This window comes from Canis lupus, chromosome 1, assembly GCF_003254725.2.
Source record: "Canis lupus dingo isolate Sandy chromosome 1, ASM325472v2, whole genome shotgun sequence".
In the NCBI taxonomy this organism is placed as follows: Eukaryota; Metazoa; Chordata; class Mammalia; order Carnivora; family Canidae; genus Canis; species Canis lupus.
Window position 1 is genome coordinate 21,986,315 of NC_064243.1, and position 27,499 is coordinate 22,013,813.

Sequence of the window (27,499 nt, forward strand, 5' to 3'; positions counted from 1 at the left end):
GGAGAGAAGAACTTATTTAGTGGGTACAGAGTTTCAACTGAAGAAGATGAAAAAGTTCTGGAGATAAGAGAGTGGTGATAGCTCTATGAATGCACTTAATGCCATAGAACCCCATACTTAACAATGGTTAAAACTCTATTACAGTATGTGTATTTACCATAATAAAAACAAACAACCAAACAAACACCCTGTATGAATCTTGATAGAGCCTAAGGTTTAGGTATTCCCTTAGGAGTTCTCCATTAAGTTGCTGGAAGGCTGAACTGTGACTAGGGCTAGGTTGGCTTCAACAGGAACTGAGAGTAGGCAGGGCTAAAATACAACAGATAATGTTCCACATACTACATAGCACACTGCTCTGTTCTACCCGCCTCAGATTATCTAGGCCAGCAAGTTGCTTTGTAAAAGAAAACCCACATAATCAGATTGTATGCCATGTGGATATGTGGATTTTTGCATCTTACTTATTTTTCTTTGGCAGAAGAACTTTTAGATACATTCCCTCAGGCAGCCCTTTTATATAATAGATTGGGTGATTTTATGATCGTTTTACAGATGCAAATGTGTAATTTGGAAAAGCAGTGTAAATTTTTTTTTTTCAAAGGACTCACAGTAGTTAGTGGATAGCAGAGTTAAAAATCTGGATCTTCATCCTTTAAACCCAGTATTGATATCACCCCACAACTGTGGGACCTATTTGGATCATGGGCACTTTAGGTAGAAGACATAAGGTTCTAAAGGAGAAAGAGTGCTAGGCATTCAGAAACCACTGGGGGATGGATCAATCATCTGCTGTGATATCTTTTCTAGCCATCCCAGCAACATAGCTATCATTGAAGATCAGATTTGCACACCAAACTTCTTCAGTATCTAGAAGGAAAGAGCGCTCTCATAATTGACTTTATTCTTATGCTCCTAAGTAATTTAGCTGAAAGAGCTGTGTTCTGGGTCATGCTGGCATAATCTCTTTATTTTATTTAATTAATTAATTAATTAATTAATTAATTTCTTGAACAGGAATTCTTCAAAGGAGAAAGAGGCAAGAAAATCCGGGTATGCCCATGTAAGAATGTCCAATAGATAATGAAATTATCACTCACATATAAAAATAGATGCTGGATTCTGTTATGAGGAAGGGAGTCTTAGGTTCCCATAATCTCTATCAGCCCTCCAAAAGTATTCTAAATTAATAATAGTTATGAAAAAAGTATATTCATTAATATGAACAATTGATGCTTCCTCCATATTAAATAGAAGTGTGAACAAAGCACTTTTAGAAAATACTTCTGTGGTAGTGATCTGGAAAAAAATACAATTTAAGCACGTACAGTTTGTCATTGTTGTTGTTGTTTTGCTTTTTTCCCACAAATATGTCAGCACAACTCTATACCTCTCTCTAATGACATGCTATGGTACTGCCCTGGATTGACCACTAGTTTCTTTAATATAGGCTCTTCGTGGTTTAAAACAATGATTCAATCTAAGCATTTCAATTTGAGGTGCCACTTTTCAGAATCTGCTCATCTGATCAAAGTGAGATTGCATCAAAATGCTATAGATACTGTGGAGTGGATTCAGCATTTTTAAGTCTGGGGTGTTATTTCGACTTTCTTATTAATTTATCTGAGCCTGATTCCTCAGGTGCTGACTGGTGCCATGAAAATATTTACCTCCTAGAGTTTCTCAAGAATCAAAGATGCTGTATGTAATCCACATAAAGCAGTAGGCATGGTGCCTAAGATCAGATGGTGAAGTCGTAGGTGCTGATACATTTTGAGGTATGAATCAAGATGGTGGCATAGAATGTACCTTGAACTAGTTGCATTAAGACCTAACTCTGGTTAGGCCATATTCTTCTATGCCTGAAACCAACCCCTGCTCTGGTTTGTATTTACAATGTACTGCATTGTAATAAAAGCTTTTCCTGGCTTTTTGTCATTGGTCCTCCCAGTTCTTCTATTGACGAAGATACTCTTCTGACATCTGTGATCTGTCAACTCCATGCCCCAAATTTGTGCTGGCTGCTATTCTATGGTCAATACATCTCCACTCCTTGTGACAAGATCCAAAGACCCTCAAGATATGGCCCACACCTTTTCATACTCACCTATAATGAGTAACCCTGCCCACAACACCATATCCGTCTGTGCTTCTTGGTCTATTGCCATTCTTCCTTTCATTAGTTTGGTTTAGTTTTGTTCTGTTTTTGTTTCAGTTGTCCTGGAATCACTTTGTTCTGACTTAGTTTCTTCTCAGTTTGGCAAAAGCTTGCTCATTCTTCAAACGCAATTCAAATGAAATCTCTTGACTGGAGCTTGCCCTACCATCATGTCCTCTCATTCCAACAGTATTAAATACTTTGTTATGCTTTTCCTGCTCTTTGTTTATAGAGCTGTTGTAGCACATATCACATTGTATTAATAGGCATGCCCGTCTTTGACTCAATTGTGCATAACTTTAGAAGAGAAGCCATATTCCATTTTGTTGGCACTCAGCATGTGTACCCACTGAATATAAAAATGGCTATGTTGCCCGTGCTCACAAATTTCTAAATGCATACATAAATAAATGTAAAAATGTTAATAGAATAATTGCATAACATCTCCACATAGTGTAATCTCCAAAATGTGTAGAGATCTGGTTGTGATTCCATTTTTCCATCCCAATTTAGTTGGGTAGCCACTTCACCATCCTGGGTTTTGTTTTCATTATTTGAAAACAGGGTGGCATCTACCCAAAGGAGTCTTTCTAATCTAATATTCTTTATTGAGAATAGAAAAATCATGTGTGTGTGTGTTTGACTGAATTCAGCACTTTTGTGTTTACATTTCAGAAGTAAGTAGACTTTAAAGATTAACGATGATACTATTTCTTACTGGATCCTTTGTAACATGTCTCTAGTACACATATTAAGTAAACACATATTGTCTTGCCCAAGTGCACCAGGGTGTTAACATTTAGTTAAAACTCTGAGGTGAGCAACAAATGCTGTCTTGAGGTATCAAACACCTAATTAATTCTTCACAGGGGGATAAGCTACATTAATGGTGCTTTATAGGGAAGGAATTATGTTACTTTCAATGGAAAGATTTGCAGCATCCCCTTTTTATACACTCTACTTTCACTTGTTTTTTCTTTAGTGTAAACAAGAACGGTACAATGATGAGAAGATTTCAAAATACGGTGTCTACTAGAATAGAGCTCAAAATGACAGCAGCAATGCTACCCAATGCTACACTCCTTATTACCCCAGAGCCATAGAGTTTGAAATCAGGTGCTGTTTTGAAGGAAAAGTGAGTTCCGAGGTGACTTGCCACCAGAGAACGCATAATGGGAAATGGAGATCATCTAGTTGGCCAGAAGTATTTTGACTAAATTTTGACTAATAATTCTGTTTTTACTTGAATTGGTAAAAAGCATAGTCTGAGGAACAGATTTTTAAAAATTTTACTTTAATATAATCTCTGTTTCAGCATCTAGTACACATTCAAGAAACTAGTTATGTAACAAATAGCTACTGCAATAAAACATAAAAAAAAAACTATCCTTTCATGGGAAAAAAAAAGCTATTTGTTTCAAATTGTTTATTTTGTTTAGTTTCAGCCTCCGTCCCTTAATAAATAGGACTCAGTTCTTGGTCCTCATCTTGGTTTCATTTTGATTTTTTTGGGTGGTGGGGGACAGAGTTGGTGACCCATTTTCTCCTTTGAAAGCAACCATTATCATCCATATGCTGAGAAATTCCTGATACAGGTACATATTTCTGACCCAAACTTCTCCTCTGAGCTCCAGCCAGTTCCTTATACTGAAGGCCCTACTTGACATTCCCACATGAATATACATAAAAAGCAATATGTCTGAAGCTGGATTTATGATCTTCATGCTCAAACCTGGGTCTTTCCCAGCATCCTAATGTCAGTGAGTCACCCTACCATCCTACCATTTAAATACGCCAGAAAACTAAGAACTATTCTTGAAAACATCCCTTGTCTCACATGACTGCCAATGTGCTATCAGTTTTGATTCCTAATTATCTCTAGAATAATATGTTTCAACTGCTTCATCTCCACTGATCCAGCCTTAGTCTGATTTTCCATGATTCTTGCCTGGACTTCTGCAACCACCTTGATGGCTTCCCTGGATCCACTGGGCTGACCACACGGGTCTAACTTCCACTTTGCAGCTATGGTCGTCTTTTCAAAATACAGATCTGATTATGGCATAGACACTACGCACACATTCCTTTTCTCACGGAAGCACATTCCTTTGCCTTAGAGCTCTTAATTCAGCGTGTAGTTATATATTCTTCAGTGGAATGATCCACCCGACATTATTAAATTGCCTCCAAAGAGACTGTTGGCTTCTCTATTATTCCCAACACAGAGCCGGACACATAGTCAACTCACAAGTGAATAATGGGTCATTCATTGGTATATGGCATTTATAGAGGGCATGTTTTATTTTTCAGTATACATTAAGTCCACTGGAAGAATTAAATCACTATTCTCTTACTCAATGATCTAAAGACATTTTGAGGTAGAAAGGACAGGGTTTTACACTTTTACAGAGAAGCAGGGTGAAAGGGGGGCTAACTTTGCCAGGCTGTAAGCCAGGATCAGAATGTGGAGCTTTGGATTCTGAATCTTGTTCTCTTTCCTTCACAACACTTCCCTTCATAACGAGCTTCATCAGCTGCACAGCCTCAGCACTGAAGAGCAGGGAAAGAAGATGTAAACACCATGTTGCAAATGTAATGCACGACAGATTCTAAAATGAATCCTCCATGTCAATCATGCAAAGGTGGCCCTCTAATCCTGAGCCACGAGCAGAGGTTTTCTGAGGCAGCATAAAGCAATGTAAAGCATCCAGGGCTGCAGTGGGAAGACCCAGTCCAGCTTCTGTTCTGCCACAGGAAAGGTGTGTGACCTTGAGCAGGTTAGGGCCTATCTTGGGTCTTCCTTGCTTCATTTGCAAAAGGAAGATACCAGTCCCTTATCTGCCTACCTCACAGGGTTATTGTGAGGATTAAATTGAATGATGCTCATGAAAGTGTTTTAATTCTCTCATCTGAACTCCCACGGTACTTTATATGTGCCTCTTTTAGGAAATGTCTTTTACTTTGTATGGTACAGAGAAAAGATCACTAGACTAGAAACCTTGCATTTAAATCTTTCTTCTAATATTTACTAGTTGTGTAGCTTCTTAGGCAGTGGGGATTTTTTTTCTTCTTCTTTTTTGTAGATTTTCTGAAGAGAGTGAGGTGTGCTGATTTCTAAAATGGAAATTAGCATACCTGCCTTATCAGAGGATCAGACGGGTTAACATTTGTAAAGTGATAAACTCCTCTCTAAATATAAATTAGGAAATTCTTGTATTTCATTGCTTTTCCTTTCTAAGACACACAATCATTTGCACTGAGTGTTTTTGGAGCACCAGGCATTATGCAAATATTTTAGGCACTAATTTTTAAAGTGGTCATACATGTCAGTTACTATTATTTTCCCACAGGAGGAATGCATCCCATATGAGGGCCACACAGCTAGTGAGATTCTGAGCCAGGAATGAAACCCATGCAGTTGAGTTCCATAGCCACATTACCTTAAGCTTTTGGCTACACCATGTCACACTCCATAAGTAATTTTACACTATGGAATGGGAAGTATAATGTTTAATATATATATATATATATAAATATATATAATACATAATAATATATAAAGTTTGCTACTGTGCCTATAACTGGTAAATAAATGATGCAAATCAACTTAACCATTAAGTCAGAAAATTACTGGAAAGAAGCCTATAGATGAAATTCATGTCATAATTCTGAAAATATCAAGAAAGTCTGATTCTCTTCCAGGTTAATCCACCAGCTATTTTAGGACCAAGTTGGTGTAGCGATCGAGAACACCTGCTTTGGAATCAGGCCTGCATTATATCCTGCTTCTACCACTCACTAGCTGTATATCAGAGATGAAAATGTCTTCTTTAAGCCTCATTTGGATAATATTTTGTTTTGGGGATGAAATAAGATAATTTATGTGAGATGGTTAGCCTGGCATCTGGCACAGTGAGTATTCAATAAATGCTTCCTCTCGTCATGAATGCTTACTCTGTGGCCTTAGGCTCGAGACTCACCCCTCCCCTGAGTATCAGTTTCTAAATGTTTAAGTAGCAGAAAGTTGCACTATGATTCCAAAGATCACTTTCAATTCCATAATGTTTTAGGTACAAGGACGGGATGGCTGGATATCTGCGAGGCAACTGTATTTCTGTGAATCCTGGCTTTCAGGTTCCGGGATTTATGCTGCTCCCTGACTTATGAAATGAAAGCACTCAAGGGGTTGAATAAAAAAAAAATGTTAACTATGGCACTTGCATTATTGACACCATTAACCAGTCAGACAGATTAATGATAATCTGAGCTAGAGTAATTTGCCTGACAAAGTCATTGCTAGTCTCAGGCAAATGTTAAATCCACCACCTTTTAAAAAGCTATTGTGTTAAAGAGCTAAATAAACCTATATAAGCAAATAAGCATCACAGCAAACTGCTCAGGGACATATGGCATATATTTGCTCTAGTTGAGAAAGAGAAAATGAACAGGGATATTGGAATCAAATTTCAAAATCGACTTTTATTTTTTCTCAATTAAAACAAAGTTTTTATTGAGCTTCAGTCAGCTTATTCATCCTCCTCAGTAACACAATTTGTTTTATTGGTTAAGGAACTAGCTATTAAGAATACCACATCTGTCTCTCTGCTACCTTTATCATATTAGTTCCAATCAGTGAATGTCTACAGACATGGTAGACATGGTACTAGACACTTGGTATGGAATTATAAATAAGATCTGGTTTCAGTCATCAGAAAGGGACACATGCATGTACTCAAAGAAACACAAAGCTGGAACAAAGATAGGGATAATATAATAGTAATCAAAATAAGGGAAGATAAAAGAAAAATTGATGACTTCTGAGCTTGAGAACTGTGGAGAGATTCAAAGTGGTTGACATTTCAGGCAGGGCTTCAACTCAACAAATATTTTTTGTGTGTTTTTTTATGGGTTGCATATTGCTCTAGGTGCTAAGAATAGCTCAGTGAATTAACGAGATAAGAACATTCCCTGCCCTTGTAAAGCTTATAGTCTGGCATCAAGAAAGGGGATCAGGAAACGATTAGTACAATGTGATAAAGCTGGGGGAAAAATATATGAATGAAAAAGAGTGTAGGGAATGGTAAGGTGCCACTTCATTAAGACTCAGTGGCAGTTACTGAGAATAGCCCACATGGATGGCAAGGGGATGAACATTCTAGGCAGGCTGAAGAACAAGGGCAAAAACTTGAGGGACGAGGATTCTTGGTATATTCAGGAAACACCAGGGAGCCAGTGAAACTGGACAGAAGTGAGCAAATAGGTCAATGATAAGAGTAAGTGATGAGTATAGGAAGGCAACAAGGGGCCAAATCAGGAAGGATATCCTGCTGAGTCTCTGAATGAGATAGAAAAGTCACTGGAGGGTCTTAAAGCAGAAGGATAACAGGACCTAAGGTCTGTTTTAAAAGATTTATTCCGGGATCCCTAGGTGGCGCAGCGGTTTGGCGCCTGCCTTCGGCCTAGGGCGCTATCCTGGAGATCCGGGATCGAATCCCACATCGGGCTCCCAGTGCATGGAGCCTGCTTCTCCCTCTGCCTGTGTCTCTGCCTCTCTCTCTCTCTCTCTCTCTCTGTGACTATCATAAATAAATAAAAAAAAAAAAAAAAAAAAAAAAAAACTTTAAAAGATTTATTCCTGTTTCTGTGGGGAGAACAGCCTTGAGAGGTTATTGCAATAGTTCAGATGAGACTAGGTGGTAAAAATAAGGGGCAAGAAGGTAAGATTCAGCATATGTTTTATTTTTATTCATTTATTTGACTTTATTTTTGTTTTATGGAAAATTTTAAGCAAAACAAAACTAAACAAAAATAATACGCCAAACCACTTTATTCCCACCACTCAGCTCAAAACTGAAACTTATAGCTAGTCCTTAGTATTATTTTGAGGCAAATATCAAGCATGATATTGTTTCATGGACTTAGGATGCATTTTGATAGTGTTGCTAAGACTTGATGTTTTTGGTTATGGGGTAGAAGAAAAAGAAAAAGAAAAGAACTATTACTCCAAAAAATTTGGCCTGAATAAAGTGAAATATGTACACATCATGGAAATGGGGCAATCTCTGGAATAATAAAGTATTTAGAGGAGGGTTGAAGGAAAGCAGATATTCGGCTGTGTTGATGATTTGTAGATGCTTGTAAGAAATCAGAAGTTGAGAGACCAAGAAAGAATTTGGATATATGATTCAGATCTGCAGGTAAAATGTCAAGACCAGAGATACAAATTTGGAAGACTCAGCATACTGACAAAATGTAAAATCACAATCTGGATAAAAAGAGATCTTCAAAGTCTGAGCCCTGGGGCAATCCAATACTCACAGGTCAGGGAGATTTGAAGTACAAAGTAGAAACTAAAAATGAGTGGCCAGAGGGATTAAAATAGAACCAGGAAAGTGCATGTAGTAGAACCCGAGGGAATAGTAAGTGTCACAAAAGGGGAAGTGACCAAATATGACAGAATTTGCTTACTGCCCAAGTAATGCAAGGACTGGGAGTTCACTATTGAGTTTAGCAACATGGAAGCCACTGGTGAACCTACAGATAAGAGCAGTTTCGTGAGATATTAGGGACAGAGCCACAACTAAGGGACACCTACGTGGCTTAGGGGTTGAGCATCTCCCTTTGGCTCAGGTCATGACCCTGGGGTCCTGGGATCGAGTCCCTCATCAGGCAGGAGCCTGCTTCTCCCTCTGCCTGTGTCTCTGCCTCTCTCTCTCTCTCTCTCTCTTTCTCATGAATAAATACATAAAATCCCTTAAAAAGAGAGTCACAATTGAAATAGGAGGTAAGGGATTGGGGTGAAGTTGGACAACTCCAGGAAATTTGCTATACAAGAGAAGAGAGAGCAAAGTGGTAGAGGAGGAAGAAATGGGATTGGGGGGGAAATTGGTTGGGATGGAAAATCTAAATAAGGGCACGCTTGTATGTTGATAGACATGATCCATAGAGTGGACAAATCGATAATGAGGGGAGAAAGGGGATAGCTGAAGCTTTGTTCCTTTGTTTAAAGATAGGATAAAATCCAGTGCATAAGTGAAAATTTGGCCTTATTTGTTAAGAGTATGGGCAGTTTTTTATAGACATTTGAGGAGACATATGCTTAAGGACACATCGGGTTAGGAAGTCAGATATGAAAGCTCTCCCAGCTCCGCTTCTGATTACTCCTGTTTTCTAGGAGATTAGAAGCAAAATCAACTAAGGGTAAGGGAAAGAAGGAAAGTGTTGGAGACTTGAAACGAAAAGACATGAAATGTAAGCAGGGGTGTGTTGTGAGAGAGGCTGCCTGATGTACGTGATACAATTTCCAGCAGCAGGTAAGGGGCAGATCAATATCTGTAGCTCTAAATTTAAAGACTAGTCAGCACAATTACATATTTTCTTCAAGGAATTCAGCTACAAGAGTACACGTAGAGAATAGGTGGAAAGTAACATTTACTTGAGTTGGCTTCTGCCGAGAAATTAATATGAGATGAAAGAACAGCAAAGCAAAACTTTGGTTGTACGTCAGTGTTCATAATAATGGGCTCTGGGGTTTTAGCTGCTGAATGACTGAAGGAAAACAGAAGGGATGAAGGACCAAGAACACACCAGTAGAACCAAGGGATTGCTCCCTGTGGAAGCAAAGGTTTGCTGCAGCCAGAGTCCTAAATGGAAGATAGGAAAATCAGAGTCTAGAGAGTGAGATAAAAGAAGGATGTGTGAAGCTGAGATGCTGAGGAGGCTGCAGGGAGGGCTGTTGACAAGGACCCTGACTAACGGCAGGGGTGTGGACCATTGATCCATGGGCTGGGAAGATAAGAAAGATTCAGTAGATAAGGAGAGAATTAAAAGTTTATAAGTAGGAAAGAGTGAGCAGCTATTAAATGGTTCATATGAAACCAGCAATGTTATTATTTTTATTATGATTACTACCTTTGGGCCTTATTTTCAGTCTCTTTCCCACATTGTCTCTGAGCTCACACTGTTCCAAGCCCCTCCATTCTGCCTATGGGCAGTGACTGCCTTAGATGCATTGCTTCAATTCCTTCAATTAGTTCTCACTGCAATTCTGAGAGGCGTGATTCATCTTCCCCTTGGCTATCATCCCCGAGAGATGGTATTCCTGTCTTTCACATAATTAAATGCACAAAAGTCACACATCTGATAAACAGTCGTACCATTTTTAATCCAGCCATTTAGACTTCAGTGGCATATGCTTAACCATTATGGGTTATGGGAACGACACTCTACCTGGATATAGATTGGATGTAGACTTCCATTCAAAGACTTTGTAAGTTATTTTTTTTAAGATTTTATTTATTTATTCATGAGAGACACAGAGAGAGAGACAGACAGGGGGAGAAGCAGGCTCTCCCCAGGGACCCCGATGTGGAACTCGATCCCAGGACCCTGGGGTCACAGCAAGAGACACTAAACCACTGAGCCACCCAGGCGTCCCGACTTCATAAATTATTAATGGCATGTCTTTATATAGAAATTTTATCACATTTAAATTTAAGAACATTCACATTTTCTTCCCAGTAGGGTGAGTAATCTGAACTGTAGTTCAGAAAGATAACTAGAAGAGACAGTGAGGAGGATGGATTAGAAGGCAAGAAGCTATTGTCAGAGATAGACCGGTGATGACGGAGATAGAATAAAGGGGGCATCGCCGAGCTGTGGCCAAGGTAGACTTGGCAAGACAGAATGACTAATGGCAGAACCAAGGGGCCGGAAGGAATAAAATATGACTTAGGTTTTCCATTTGGTCAACAGGATGGAAGGTACTAACATATACCAAGAAAAGAAAGGAAAATAAATTTAAGGAGGAGACAGTGAGTATGATTTGGGCAGGGTAAATTTAAGGTAGCTCCAGGAAATCCAGGTGGCTCCATGAAGATAATTAGGCAAGAATTATTACCTCCAGTTTTCACAGCTGCACACACTGAGATCCAAAGACTACAAGACTCATCATAAGGTCACAGAGTTAAAGAGCTGCAGATGAGGCTAAAATGAATGCCGACTTCTTTGTGGTAATGGATGATCATAGGGAACATGGGCTATATGTGTACAATGTATATTTCTCTCATTTTAAAGTTAGGTCAAATTAGAAAAGAAACTTGGAAAATGCTATGCTTTATTGCTGCGGACTAGAAAGCATTTTGAGACGCAGCATGGACAAAGTTGTACTGTTCCTTCTGATTATCATACTACACTAACTATCACTCTGGTCAGCCCAAGTTACGTTGCCCTTTTGAATCCTGAGGGGGTTCCTGAAGATCACTGTAAGTTTAAAGCACTCACACATTTTAGAGACTAGACTAAGCCTCACACTTGAATCCTGGCTTCTTCCCACACCTTGTCTCGGTACCTCAGTTGGCTCCGGGACACTTGTGACAGCCATCTACGTCATTCTTCTACAAAAGAATGAATGGTGGAAGCCAGGATCAGTGTGAGCTCAGCCCTATGAACAAGTGGGTCCCCCTAGGGCACTTGCCATTTCTATTTCTCTCTGTCCCTTTCTTTTTCACTCTCCCTCTCTACTCTCCCCATGCTGCCCCCAACCCCCCAAAATATTCCATCTATGTAGATGAATCAAACAGGCTACACTTCCTTTGGCTAGTAGACTTTCCAGAAAGTGAATCCAGTCTGCGTTTAAGGATGGAAGAAGCAGCTGCCACATCTCAGAAACTCCTGCCTACCAATGGGGGGGTCCATCCTCAGATGGTTCTATATAAGAAAAGGTTTAAAATGGAAGAAAAGATGTGGCTCTCAGGACTCAGCCAAATCAGCAGACCAACATCTATGTAGACCCTAGTTGCGCTACCCAAATCCTCATCACTTGAAGAACATGACATTCCATCCTTACGTGAGAGGCACAGTACATTGGCTGAGTATATTTGTAAATAGGTGTAGTTCTCTACAGAGTCGTGGGGTTTTGCATCCCAGTGTTTCTCTGAAGCAAATGGAGCTTTCACATGATGACCTCTTTGACAGCCTTTAATTGGCAAAACAGAAAACCCAAATGTTGATGAGGAGGAAGGAAAGTAAAAAATGCCTAAGGATTGGAATGGAAAGGCCTAGTAAGAAGGCTTCCTTGCTTTTCTGATTCCTTCTTTCTTTTTTAAAGCTTTTATTTCAATTTCAGTTAATTAACATACAGGGTAATATTAGTTTCAGGTGTCTGATTCCTTCTAAGTGAAGTGCTTAGAGTAGCTTTATGCTCTAATATTAAATAAAATTTCCCAAACACTGAACATACTTATATGCAAATGCACTTGCTCAAATGTCAAGAACTAGTGATATATAATAATGATACCGATCATATAGGCATTCAAATAAATATTTCAAAATGCCATTTCAAACAATATGGCAAATTAGATATATGAAAAACTCTTCTGTTATGGCACATCTAAAGTGTTGCGTAAATTATTCAAAATCTCTTTTATTTAAAAAAGTGTTTTTTTTTAATCTATAATATACTGGCAGCAAAATAAGAAAATTATATTGAGAAAGCCGACTTGTGGAGCTGGTGTTAGCCTGAGGGTATGTGCCTATCAATAGAAGTCTGGGGGCTAGAAGTTTTAGAAACCAATAGGAGAGAAGAATAGGAAATGTAGCTTGCAGTAAAGTGGTATGTATGGTCTGATTAAAGAACCTCACATTCAGCCAGGATCCTAAAAGAGAAAACTTCCATGGGTGAAGTTGAAAATGAAATTAGCCTCCTGAAAGAACTGAACATACACTCTCAGCCTTGGTTTAGTTAAAACAGAACAACACAAAAATCTTAGAATTCCTTACAAGTCTGCATTTACCCATGTGAGTTGATATGTTAACAATGGCAGAAAAAAATGTTATCATACTTAATGGACTTTCTCATGAGCAATAAAATATCAGCATGAGACCAGTATGGACTAAACAAACCTTAGCAAAATACTACTTTAACATGGTCTCATTCGGTAAATCACATCCTCCCAGAAGATTGTTCTTTAATACTTGGTCTCAAAAATACCCTCAGAGAAATTTCTAAGGATTAGAGTTAACAATCAAGAATCACCCATACTTGAAAAAGAACAAGCCACTATGAGGAAAAGTCAGCAGAAACATATCATTGAATCAGATTCATAAAAACTACAGATATTAGAATAATCAAACATAGAATATAAAATAAGTATAGTAAATTTAAAGAAATAAAGAGATGTTAGTTTCTTTTCTTTATTTTTTAATTTTTTAATTTTTATTTATTTGCGAGAGAGAGAGAGACAGTGGGGGGCAGGGGCAGAGGGAGAGGGAGAGTCTTAAGCAGACCCCAAGCTAAGAGCAGAGCCCAACAAGGGGCTCGACCTCACAACTCTGAGATCATAACCTGAGCTGAAACCAAGAGTCAGATGTCTAATCAAATGCATCTCATAGGTGCCCCCACAATTTATTCTTAGACAAGAAATTGGGATTTATCTAATATCTACCTTAGACTTAATAGTTATTTATATTTATTTGTTTGTCTGTTTATTTATTTATTTATTTATTTATTTATTTATTTATTATTTATTTATGAGAGACACAGAGAGGGAGTCAGAGACGTAGGCAGAGGGAGAAGCAAGCTCCCTGTGGGGAGTCTGATGTGGGACTCCACCCCAGGACCCAGGACCCAGGATCATGCTCTGAGCTGAAGGCAGATGCTCAGCCACTGAGCCACCCAGGTGTCCTTATGCTACATTTAAAAATTAAACTTCAAAGTCTTAAAATCATGAAATATTTTAAAGAGAAAGTGTTGAGAAAAATCAAGGAAAATAATAGGTTGCAGTCTTGAAAGCAGGAATATACAGATCAAGTGACAGGTGAAAAGAGGAACTGCCCAGGTGACTCAACTAGTTTAGTGTCTGACTCTTGATTTTGGATCAGGTCATGATCTTAGGGTGAGAGATTCAGCCCTGTGTTGGGCTCTGTGCTCAGTACAGAGTCTGCTTGAAAATCTCTTTGTCTCTGCCCTTCCCCCACCCACTCTCTCTCTCTCAAATAATAAATAAATAAAATCTTTAAAAAATAAAGAGGAACAACAATTTCTACCAAATAGTAGGTATTCTTGTATGACCTTTACATACGCAACATAATTTAATCCTAAAAAAAAAAAAAACTTGGGAGCTAAGTAGTACCATCTGCCCTTTATTATACAGTAAAGTCAGGCTCAGAGAAGTTATGTGGTTTTCTTGAGATCATGTAATGTCAATGACAGAGCTGGGATTACACTCTGTGGTTCTTTCATATCCTGTTCTGTTAATTCACAGCCTAATTCTGTTCCTCTGTTTATCACTTTGAAAATCAAAGAAATTAAAAAAAAAAAACCTGATTATCATATATTCCCATACTTGTCTTTTTTCAAGGAAGTTTCCTATAAATGACTTTATTTGATTCTATTAACGATTCCACTTTAAAAGACACACACAGGCCATGGAGATATATTATCTCCACTTACTGATGAATGATGAGCAGAGCTGAGATTGCATATGGTCCCCAAAGTCCTTGCTCAAGATCTCCTGCAGGTTCCTTTATGCCACAGTATGTACCTAAGGAAGTGGTGGATGAGGTACTAATAGCACCCACCTGTTGTCACCTTCTCTGGAGAAAAAGACCGTGAAGGTTTGAATGTTCCCTTTGGCTTCTGCAGGTGGGCGCCAGCTGAGACGCACAAACCGACTGGACACCAGCACAGGGACCACATCTCTGGGAGCAGAAGGGAGGACACTGGAGCTTGGTATAGCTAGGGAGGAAGAAGAGGAGGCTGTCAGAGGAAATGTACAGACCCAGCAGCAAACCCAGTATGGGCCATTCTACAGGAAGGAAGAAAAACAAGGAAAATCAAACAATCAGTAAATGGAATCAAAGGTATATCAGAGGACGCCTGGGTGGCTCAGTGATTGAACCTCTGCCTTCGGCTCAGGGTGTGACGCTGGGATCCTGGGATCGAGTCCCACATCGGGCTCGACGCAAGGAGCCTGCTTCTCTATCTGCCTGTGTCCCTGCCTCTCTATCAGTGTCTCTCATGAATAAATAAATAAAATCTTAAAAGAAAGGTATACTAGAATTTCTTGGAGCTTATGAGAGGGTAGCTAACTAATAACATGCAATTCTATTGCATATTTGTCCAATTTCCTTTACTCATGGGATCTGTAATAATTAAAAATGTCTGTTTAGACATAGACAGGGATAAATGCCTCAGGTAACCGAGCCGTTTTCACAAAACCAAATTCTACTCAGAGCCTGATTACTGTGTTTTAGATACAATTCGAAGGAACAGCAAACCAAAGTCTATGGGAGCAAACCAAAAGTAGAAAGAGTTCTCACAGACTCTTCCTTTCTGCTAGAAAGGAACTGATAGAAAAAAACCCTTCTTCTACCAGACATAAGATGCTCGCCCCATGCTTGTAGGATATCACTGTAGGTACAGCTAAATTTAACAATTGTTAATCACAGGAATAAGTCATCCACGGTTGAAGAACTAGTTTTATAAATATTTGGGACATTTATAATCTGTAATAGAACTTTCTATTAAATGTGTGTGTGTGTGTGTGTGTGTGTGTGTGTGTGTGCATTCATAGTTCATTTTATGTTTTCAAGTTCCCAAGGGCAGGAAATCCACATTCATTTTGACAGGTGATTTCTAGCTCCAAATCACAAGGACCCATTTGCCTACATTTAATCTTCAAACTGGCTTTTGTGGGCTATTTTCTCTAGTTCTTTCCAAACTTAGTCTCGGTCCTTGCATTCACTCTCTACAGAGGCAGACTGAGTCGCTATTCCTGCTACACACTACACTCCTGTTAGCTGGAAAATCCCCTGGGGTGAGGGGGCCTATCTCATTCCCCAATGGTTCCAGAAACATTATCAATTGACAATACACAACCAGTTGCACAGAGAAAGAGGTTTTAAAGCCTCGTTTTTGATCAACACAGTATTTGAAACAAATGGCAGGCTAGAAGCAAGTGAGTCAATCTTTTGTGGCAGAGTGGTGAGGAGAGGGAAGAGATTGATGCCTGGATATGCAGTATCTGTCTTAAAAATATGGGTGTTATTAAACCTCCTGACAAAACCCTGTACTTCTACCCACCTGGACATCTCAAACTAGCACGCTTATGTGAATTTATCCCCCCCACCCCCGTCACTGTCCACTCAGCCTACTTCTCCTCCCAGGCTGCTCAACTCACTTGTATACATCGTCCTTGTGACTGTACAGCCCAGAAACCCAAAGGGTATCCCCTACCCTTGCCTCTAGCTCATCCCTTCTAGGACTATCCCCCGCCCCTGGACATCTGGTAAATCTACTCTGTGTTTGCTCCACTGCCACCGTCCTTCTGTCTTCTCCAGCGCCTCTGCTTCCTTTCCACTCATCCCCCCTCAAATGTATTCTGTGTACAGCATCCTGAATAAGTTTATAAGAGGACACATTTGTTCATATTACCTAATATTTATTTATCCTCAGTGTCTACTCTTTACCTCAAGGAATCTCCAAACTTTGAAATGGGCCCACTGGGCTGGCTCCTGTTTATCACTTTTCTTGGTCTGCCTTCCTCCACAAAGAGGCCCTAAGAAAAGGATTTACATGCAAATAATTGATTGGGAAGGTGGGAAGTGAGATGGCAGGAAGTGAAGCCTAGGAAAAGTGACTTATCTGGCAGTTAGCACTCTGGGAAACTGGAAAGCAACTCTACTGGGGACTCTGGGGCTGTTGTGGCACAGGCCTCTAGGTTATCTGTCTTGAGGGAAGCAGACGGAGGTATTTATCCACCCCTCCTCCACCGCTGATTGAGGTGATTTCAAGGGCCATCTGCATAATAGCCTAGTATGTTCCTGTTGCCAGAAAAATACCACTTTGGAGAGAGGTTTGCAAGATTTCCATCCAGTAGCTCCACTCATCCAAAAAAATATTCATAAAGTGCCTACCCAACCCCAGCCCTTCTAGGTACAGAGGAGACAAAGGCAAAAATAGATGAGGCATCCTTCATGGAGCTCACATGGAGGTTCCCTGGCTTTTCTCCTCCATGTCAGATGAGGAATGAGTGCTGAGTGTTATGCTGAGTTCTTAACACGGTTTGAAGGAGGCACAGGTCACACAAAAGCATGAACACCCAATCATCACACCTGAGAATGACAAAGGATCTGTAGGCTCCCTGGCTTTTTCTTGCTTGTATTAATCAAGCTCTCTCCATGTAGGTCCCCTGGCGACCCCCCAAAGCCTTCCCAGAGCTACTCCCACTCGAGACCCATCTCATCCACCTAACTCCTGCTGTCCCTCTTCACTTAGTTTAGTGTTGTCTTCTCTGGAAAGAATGACCCAAAGTATTTGCAAAATATCCAACAGGTGATAGTTAATATCTACTATACAAAAAAAGTAAACAAAAAAAAATCAATAAAATAATAAAGAATCTGATTTTATTTATTATTATTATTATTAGAATCTTATTTTAAAGTAGGGCTCAACCTGACAGTAAATGAAGTGTGCATTAAAATAAATCTAAAAAGTCTGTCAGAATCAAATGTATTAAAAAAAAATCTGTCAGAGAAGCAAGACTTTAGAGAATGTTAGTATCTAAGGTTGGCCAGGATGTGACTGACACTCTCTTACATTGTCAGTTGAAGTTTCTAAGAGTCGGCTTTTTAGCAGTTATTTTGGCAAAATCCTTTAAAATGAAAAATATTCATACCATCTGACCAAACATTCTCAGGTCTATACATTTATCATTAAAAAAAAAAATGTAACCTCTTTATCTATGTATCCTTGCAAAATCATAGCTCATTTTCTCAAAATGTTAATACCTACACACCTTACCAATTTAAAGCAAATGGGATCATCATTATATTTTTTTTTTTACAAAAGATCTATAAAAATAAAGTGTGATCAATGATGACTTGTAAAAATCTTTTGAGAATCCTCAAGAAGTTAGACAAATTAGTTTTAAAACTACAGGTGAAAAATTTTCAATTCCTTTTTTCCCCAAAGGCATCTAATTTAGAGATGGTATCACATCAAAACTGCGTTGGCTTCCCCACCTATTCAGGGGCTGCCAAGAAGGAGAGCAATGGGGGTCTGTGCACGATGCTTTTCTCTTCGGGGCCTCCAGGAGTGCCTTCTCACAGAGCTAGTCTAGATGCAGATGACACAGATAAATCTCAGAATAGAATTAATCATGAACTCTTTTACCTCAATTTAAACAGTCCTCGTTTGAAAAGGAGCAGACACATTTTTAACAAAGGGATGGCTCCTTTCTTTATACAGGGAATTAATTTTGTTCTTACTAATCCTCCATGCTTTCTCTCAACAGTAACTCGTCTTCACATAAGGTCTCAATAAGGAACCAATCAGGACTTTTTTCTTTGCTCTAGGAGGCCTAATCTCCAGGCTGGCCCTAATCTCCCTGGCCCATTACTGTTGCCATGGTTACAGCTTCTTTATCTGTTGTCATGGAGAAGAGGAAGCGAATTTACCATACTATAACATAGTGTTGGGTTTTTTTTTTTTTTTTTTTTTTGGTTTTTGGTTTTTGTTTTTAAGAATCTCTAAAAAAAAATAATAATCAGGGGCACCTGAGTGGATCAGTGGCTGAGTATCTGCCTTTGGGTCAGGTCATGACCCAGGGTCCTGGGATCAAGCCCCACATCAGGCTCCCTGCATGGAGCCTGCATCTCCCTCTGCCTGTGTCTCTGTCTCTCTCTGTGTCTCTCATGAATAAATAAAATAAATAATATTATTATTATATTATTATTATATTTTTATTATTTATTTATTTATTATTTATTTATTTTAATAAAATATTTAAAATCAATCAATCAATCATAGAAAAATCCAGGAAAAGGAAGTGATTTCTGAAAATAATATAACTCCAAAAAATAGTTTTAGTTTCTAAGTCACTAGTTACTACTATTACTACTACTACTACTACTACTACTACTACTACTACTACTGGTACTGGTACTACTACTATTTCATGATGCCATTGCAATAGTCCTGGTAAAAATTACATTCTTGGGTTAATTTTTCTATAAAGTCATGGTCTGTCTAGATACTAGAGAGTTTTTTTCTCTTAGAATTTTACTATGTAATGTTTACAGGCCTTAATTTTTCCATGAGTTTATGAACTCCCTGACCTCCACTCTCTATGAGGCACATGAACGATAATAAGAAGTATTCACAAACACATAAAAATATTTAATTTGCATTAAACATCAAACAACTGATAGGCTTATTTCCTTGTCATTCCCCATATTGTTAACGAAAATACTATAAATTTAGTCACCAGATCAACTAGATGTTTTATTTGCTGCATTCCTTATTAGCCTTCATATTTAAGTAAAATATAAATAGGTGACATTAGTAAAATTAAAGGAACATTTAACTGTTCTCAGGGCAAACTCTATTCCTTTTCCTTTTGTATTTTTTTTCTTATCATTGTTCCCTTGATCCCAAACTCTAGCTTTTAATTGTCCAAATGAAGAAGTAGACAAAATTTACATTTTGATATAATGTTTTTATAGTTTACAAAGTAATTTTGCAAACTTACCAAAAAGAAGCTCAGCTGTAAATGATTGAGATTATTAAGAATAGCACTTTTTTCCTACAATTTCATGGTATTTTCAATATTCAAAGAATCATGGCTTTCAAGCTAGTATATTGAGAACTTCAGTAAAACTAAGAAATATGAATTTTAAAATAATAATGATTTGAAACCACTTTTTATTTTAAATTAATATGAGATAAAAGTTAATGATTTCCATAATATTTCATTAAATATTGAAAACTTTACATAAAAGAACGTAGTGGGTTAGTATCTAAAATGGAATAATCAATATTTATTGAATGTCTATCAAGTTCCTACTGTTATGCTTGAAGTGAAGAATTATTTTTAATTGCTTCTCGGCCTTTTAGCTAAGATCAAGTATAGTATCTGTTCTTATCAGTTTAATATCTAATACATCCTCCATAAGAGGACAATGTGTTAAATGGATTTTTGGAGCAGGAGATGGAATAAGAGCTTGTTCCACCCACTCCACACATTGACCTGGTATTGTAGTACTTCCTGGAATGGTGCACCCCACAAAACAACAATAAGAACAACAATAAAAACCATATTTAAACTATAGGTTTTTCCCTAAGAGAATGAGGAACTATTTTTAAGATGTAAGGTGTATACATATAAGACGATTACAAGAAGTCTCTTTTAAATTCCATCCTAAATTTTCAGTAGGGTGGTTGTTTAGAAATCAGAACACACGTTCTCAGTAGACCATTTCTATCCTGTTCCCAGAATCCTATTTAATTGATCATTTTACAAACTATCCTAGTAGTAGTGCTATGAAATTTCCTTTAGTAAACCAATTTATGTATCCAATCATTAATCCATCCAATATTCATGGAGGGATTACGATGCATAAATCATTGCATGAAGGCTTTTTTAAATCCATCTCCCAATTCCAGAAAGGAAAGCCAGCTCCGTAATGAGTAATCTCCCTGTCCCAGCTTCACTGACAAGGACCAGTCTCCTCCCCCGTCTCCTATTGCTCCTCTACATCTCAGTTCTATGTTCTCAGTTGTCTCAGGCAGGGGTAAGCCTGAGAAGGATGTAGGGGAAGGTCTCTGGGGTCACTGATCCTATCAGGTCCATGAAAACCTCATGCTTTCACCTCTGCTACTTTTGTGTGCTGCAACCTGAGCTGGAATACCTCCCTCCAACGGCTCTGCTTCTCTGACCTGGACTGCTTCTTCAGATTTCTGCTCAGGTAACACCTCACTGATTCCCACCCTGATTTTAGAACCTCTAACTCTGGACCTTCACAGGACTAGGAGAAGTCCCTTCTGGAAATTTCCTACATGGAACTCTAATGGTCTAGTCATTTTTTGGTATCCTATGCCAAATTACATATTCTGTAAGAGTAGAAGGCAAGTCTACACTGTTTATGACTCTAATAGCCAAATCTAGTACCATACATTTAGTGACATCCTAGGTATCCAATGCATTCTTGTAGTGTTAGCTAAATGAAAGGTACTGCAAACTTGTGAAATTCTAATGTTAAGACTTTGGCTAAAAAATTCCCTTTCAGGGGCACCTGGGTGGTTCAGTTGGTTGAGTGTCTGCCTTTGGCTCATGTCATGATCCCAGAGTCCTGAGATCGAGCCCCATTTCAGGCTCCCTGCTTTGCAGGGAGTCTGATTCTCCCTCTCCCTCTGCTCCTCCCCATTTGTTCTCTCTCTCTCTGAAATAAGCAAATAAAAATCTTTTAAAAAATTCCCTTTCAGAACGCTCAAAAATGGGTATTTGAGATTATGTACTGGGAGGGGACTGAGCTATTACTATAAGCTGGTCATGTTAATCATTATTACTCTGCTAATAATTTACAAAGTAGATTAAAAAGCTGAACTCTCAGGAAGATTCCAAGGGAATGTATATTTATGATGAGACTACTTCATTTCAGACCAAATGAGAGGGGAACATGTTCCTAAAATCCAACTATGTGCCAAACAATGCAAAAGATGTCTTCATATAGGAATAATTCCTAAGAGTAATAATTCTTTCATTAAGAAGCAGAACAGAAGCCTGAAAAGTCTGAGCTGGCCTACACATCCAGAAAAGAACCTGGGGATCTGTTATAGGAAGTGTGATTCTTATCCCCAAACCATATATCAAAGAGACTTGCCAGGACAAGGTTGCATGGTAAGAAGAATTACCTATGGCCACACAAAGATATAAGATGAAAAAAGAAATTCTGGAGAGTAATATCATATCAACAGAGATAACTACATCTTTCAGAGTTTGAAGTCTTTCAAAAGACATAGTGAGAGGAAAATAATATCCGGTAAACTGGCCAGTCTACACGTGTGAACCAATTATATTCTTTATTCTCACTTTATTTATGAAGGTACTTTTTAAAAGAGTTTATCCAAAGTGGAGCAGACCTCAGGCAGCTTGGGAAGGTGGCTAGTCCCTCATTTATGTAAAAAGTGGATCTGACTAGAAAATTACAATTAAATGGGGGGGGGGGATCTCTGCTCTGCTACTCTGTGACTATGCGACTTGGAAAGCTATGTAGTTTCTCTGAGCCCTACCCTCCACATTTAAACACTGATCCAATTTATTTGACATGCAGGGCTACGTGATGATGTAAAATGGGAAAGGGCTGCTCATAGTACCTGGCATATGACATAATACTCAGTGAATGGTAATTGTTATTTATCTGTCTTCAGATCCCAAAAGCAGAAAGTCTGCTTCTGCTGGCCCGGTTCCCTGATATCTGGTTGGAAATCCAGGATCCCTATTGGAAAGGCTCTGGGAACAATTTGGGCTAAATCTGATAGGTCAAGTGAGACGGGGACAAGGGTGCCTCCTCCATGCAAGGATAAGACTTGGTCACCTCACTACATCTCTCTATTTCCTTTATCAGGTCGCAGAGAAAACTCATCCTTTGTTTTCCCTTTTGTCACCCGCATGTCTACCTCGACAAGAATGTACTTCATATCAGGTCTCTTCCTTCTCTATATTTTCTTACTAATCATTTTACCCTTCCCATCTGTCACTATTCAAGGTTTTGTGAGGCCACCTTTAATCATCTTTCTCATCAATGTCGCTTCCTGGCATTTTTTACCAACTGTAGGAAAGCTCTGTTTCTACCCAGTCCCCAGCTCCCTTTGTTTCCATCTTTCCCTTGAGTCTATGTCATTGAATTGCTAGTCATTATTTATCCCTTCTCCATGCCCAGGGACCCCAAATGTGCCATTTCAATCATTCCCCTGTCACCAGAGCTTCCTCTAGGGATAAAGACTGACAAGCTGTGACATCTCCCCTCCCATCCTTCATGTGCCTTTATCAACATTCACCTTATCCCAGCCATATGGCGCTTTGTCCCGGGCTGCCATGCAATCTTCTTCTCCAGCCGTGAAGAACATCTAAAGAACACGTGCATTGCTGATTCAAATCAGCATGGCAGGCTTTAAGAAGCAGTGTTTTTTTTTTTTTTTTTTATGCAATTACCTTTGGTAATAAGAAACTACCAAAATAAAACAGCTAACAAGCTATGTTATTAAAAAATAATTGAATCAATGCTAAGTAGTCTTAATTTTTTTTTTTAAGTAACTGAATTTTTCTGGTATGAAACTCAAGTAAAAGTAAGTTGAAAATAATACAAATTAAGTAGGAAGAACTAAAAGTTTAAGCTATACTTTTTAGTAATATAGACACTACTAAGAACTGTTTTTATTGTTTCTGGATACCAAGTGACCCCCCCCCAACCCCCAGGAAAAGCAGCTGCAATCATGTTTGATGGCTCTGTGAGTTCCCTTAATCGCAAACTTTCAACTTTGTCTGTGGGATTTAAAGTACATTTTTAAATCATCTATTTAAAGCTACTGTATAAATGTACCCGTGGAAATGCTCATTGCCTGGATGGGCTAATTTCAATGTTCTGAAATGTCTTTGAGAATAAGAATATCAGAACAACACACTCACTGATAGACAAGAAGAGAAAGAGTGTGGGAGGCAGCATCTCAGGCCAGGAGTGCATTAGCAGGGCATGGAGGTTTATTAAGCATCCGTGTGCAGTACACTTGGCTCTAACCCCTAGCTACTCATCCTCAAATTTTATAGCCACCAAAACATATTAAAGGGAAATAAAAGAGGACATAAAACTAAGATAAATTATTACTTATTCCAATTGAGTTTATACAGGTAGAACCTTATATCACCACAGTGAAGCCACTGAAAAGCTACAGCAGGGCACAGAATGCATATGAAAGATGTTTTCTTAGAACCCTGTTTCTTTTTGAGTTTGTCCTTCTAGGCCTATATACATCAGAGAAAAAGAGAGAGAGAAAGAGAGAGAGAGAGAGAGAGAAGAGCACAAGTGATAGACATAGTCCAATTCTTTTTTCTTTTTTCTTTTTTCTTTTTTCTTTTTCCTTTCTTTCTTTCTTTCTTTCTTTCTTTCTTTCTTTCTTCTTTCTTTCTTTCTTTCTTTCTTCTTCCTTTCTTCCTTCCTTCCTTCCTTCTTCCTTCCTTCCTTCCTTCCTTCTTCCTTTCTTTCTTCTTCTTTCTTTCTTCTCTTTCTTTCTTTCTTTCTTTCTTTCTTTCTTTCTTCTTCTTTTTTTTTTTTTTTCTCAGTCCAATTCTATTCTAGTTCCCTTTCTGGGAAGTGAGATGGTGAGCATGGAGAACTTGCAGCCGCAGTTGAGTGATCACTCACATAAGCTCACCTTTTTTTTTTTCCCCTTTTTTAATGCACTGAAGTGAGGAAACTGATTGCAAAGCTGTAAACCATAAAAGAGGCTTATTGGCCTGAACCTAGCACTCATACTTCAAATCTATTAAGTAAGCAAACAAAGGGAATAACCACCAGAGATGATTGATTAAATAATAAAAACACATTATATACTCATAAACTGGTTGTGCATCAAATTCCAGTATTTTGGGGGTCACTCTAAATAGAATAGTATTAATTCCTACAGAAAGGATGGGTCTTTTACAAAGTCTTGTTTGATTTTTTTAAATAATCAGTAAATGTGTTGATTTACCCAAAGACCCATATCAGCTTGAATTATGTATGGCTGATAAATCTACAGAATAATTTCAAATATAATATAGGGCATGTGTTATTCTGAAATACAGGATACAGGTATCCAACTATGATAATAAATGTGTCTATGCTAAGTTTGATTCTTGGTTGCTATTATAACTAAAGCAAAATGTGTGTTTGACCTATATTCACATGCTTATCATCATCAAGAGTATGAAGGATTACATTTTTTTTTTTTTTTCTGGAGCAAAGTGAAAAGAATCCTAGGACTGCAATTAAGAGGCAACCTGTATTGTGTTTCAGTCAGTTGCTGGACAGATACCTTCTAGGGTACAGGTACATTATAAGGTTCTATCATGCTGGGAAGCAGCAATATCTTCCATCTTTGTCTTTTTTTCCTATTTGTTTTTCTACTTATTTATTTTCTTCTCTGAAGCTGATTCATCTAAATTTGAGAAAGAATTTGCCTCACAGTCCATTTTGGGAGTAAAGGCTGTATTTAAAGATAATAAAATGCAGAAAAAAAGTTTGGAATTAGAATGCTAAATTAGAATGTTAAAACAATGGAGTTCTGTGCCAGATCCACTACTGATTATTATACCACCTTATTATAATGTCTCCTGTCTCTGATTTTTTCCATTATCAAAACACACAGGGAGTCAGTTGTGACAATATGACAAAAAAACAGAGCCGATGAAGAAAAATATTGATAAATATCACTATATGGAAATTAAATATGTATGGAAAAGCATAATGAATGACATTAAAATATGTAGGTCAAACTGGAACAATATTTTTTTAATAATATTATGAAAGACTGACTTTCCTAATATGCAAACAGTCATCACAAATTGATTAAACTAATTACTAGTTTAGTTTACTACTTACTTGTAAGAAAAGAAAGAGGCAGAGTAAGAAAAGATGGGAAAATGGTATCAGCACACTCAACTTTCAATATGTTTGAAAATTCTTACTGCCTCCTCATAATAATTATTAATTCCACCAAAAATAATTATTTCACTATAAGGGATGTCACCATAAAAATTACAAAGTATTGAGACACTGAGTGGCTCACTTGGTTAAGCGTCTGACTGGCGACTTCAGCTCAGGTCATGGGATCGAGCCCCATGTCAGGATCTGCACTCAGCAGGCAGTCTGCTTCTCTCCCACTCCCACTACCCTTTCTCCCTACCCTACTTGCATCTGCCTTCTCTCTCTCTCTCTCTCTCTCTCTCAAATAAATCTAAAAAGAATAAAAGGACTATGGCCTTCACCTTCAAGAGTGAAAACATTTGTTAAGTTTCAAACGAGAAGGAAGTCCTCATTCTCACACCTTTATTTAACACAGTACTAAAAGTCCTAGCTGCAGCAATTAGACAACAAAAAGAAATAAAAAGTATCCAAATTAGTAAACAAGAAAAAAAGCTTTCAGGGGCACCTGGGTGGCTCAGTGGCTGAGTGTCTGCCTTTCACTCAAGTCATTATTCTGGGGTCCTGGGACCAAGTCCTGCATTGGGCTCCCCTTGGGTCTCTGCACTCCTATGTTTATTGCCACATTATTTACAATAGTCAAATTATGGAAGCAGGCAGATGTCCACTGATGGGTGAATGGATAAGGAATGTTGTGGGGGTGTGTGTGTGTGTGTGGGGGGGGTAATATTACTCAGCTATAAAGAGGGATGAAATATTGCCTCCCTGCTCAGTGGGGATCTTTCCTCCATCCTCCTCCTCCTCCTCTCCTCCTCCTCTCCTCCTCCCCGCTCCTACTCCTCCTCCCCCTCTTCTTCTTCTTCTTCTTTCTTCTTCTTCTTCTTCTTCTTCTTCTTCTCTTCCTTTTCTTCTCTTCTTCTTCTTCTTCTTCTTCTTCTTCTTCTTCTTCTTCTTCTTCTCCTTTCTTCTCCTTTCTTCTCCTTTTCTTCTTCCTTTCTCTTCTTCTTCTTCTTCTTCTTCTTCTTCTTCTTCTTCTTCTTCTTCCTTTCTTTCTTCTTCTTTCTTCTTTTCCCCCTGCTTGTGCTCTCACTCTCAATATCTCTTAAAGGAATAAATAAAATCTTAAAAAAAAAACAAAAACAAAACAAAAATGAAAAACAAAGGCAGCTCGGGTGGCTCAGAGGGTTAAGCGTCTGCCTTCGGCCCAGGGCGTGATTCTGGTATCTCGGGATCAAGTCCCAGGTCGGGCTCCCTGCATGGAGCCTGCTTATCCTTCTGCCTGTCTCTGCCTCTCTCTCTATCATGAATAAATAAATAAAATATTAAAAACAAAACAAAACCAAAAAACTTCTATCTTAGAACAGCTTTTCTTGCATTCTGAAGACTTTGGATCATTTCATTTTCATTTGTCTCCATGTATTTTTTTTTTATTTCTTCTTTGATTTCATTGTTGATCAATTCATTTGTTTTTGTTTTTAATTTTTTTTTTTAATTTATGATAGTCACAGAGAGAGAGAGAGAGAGGCAGAGACAGAAGCAGGCTCCATGCACCGAGAGCCCGAAGTGGGATTCGATCCCGGGTCTCCAGGATCGCGCCCTGGGCCAAAGGCAAGCGCCAAACCGCTGCGCCACCCAGGGATCCCCCAATTCATTGTTTAATAGCATGTTACTTAATCTTCATTTATTTGTGTTCTTTCCCAATATTTTTCTTATTATTGCTTTCTAGTTTCATAGCTATAGTCAGAAAAGATGCATGGCATGATTCCAATCTTTTTTAATTTGCTGAGACTTGTTTTGTGGCCTAATGTGTGATTTATTCTGGAGAATAGTACATGTACACTTGAAAAGTATATTCTGCTGTTTTAGAATGGACAGTTCTAA

The 27,499-nt window shown here is 38.4% G+C and overlaps 1 protein-coding gene, 1 non-coding gene and 1 pseudogene across 6 annotated transcripts in view; 1 reads left to right on the forward strand and 2 right to left on the reverse strand.

Annotated features, from left to right (window-relative positions):
* DCC (DCC netrin 1 receptor) overlaps positions 1-27,499 on the reverse strand; it is a 1,086,886-nt gene that overhangs the window by 317,670 nt on the left and 741,717 nt on the right. For all 5 annotated transcript variants that reach the window (XM_035700550.2, XM_035700549.2, XM_025422244.3 and 2 more), the window contains one exon: positions 14,738-14,894. In XM_035700550.2, the coding sequence (XP_035556443.1) occupies positions 14,738-14,894 (157 nt within the window). The remainder of the gene's footprint in view (positions 1-14,737; positions 14,895-27,499) is intronic.
* On the reverse strand, positions 17,174-17,290 carry LOC112645748 (small nucleolar RNA U13; annotated as a pseudogene).
* On the forward strand, positions 20,035-20,224 carry LOC112645714 (U2 spliceosomal RNA). Its single transcript, XR_003127209.3, has one exon. It is a non-coding gene; the product is annotated as a U2 spliceosomal RNA (small nuclear RNA).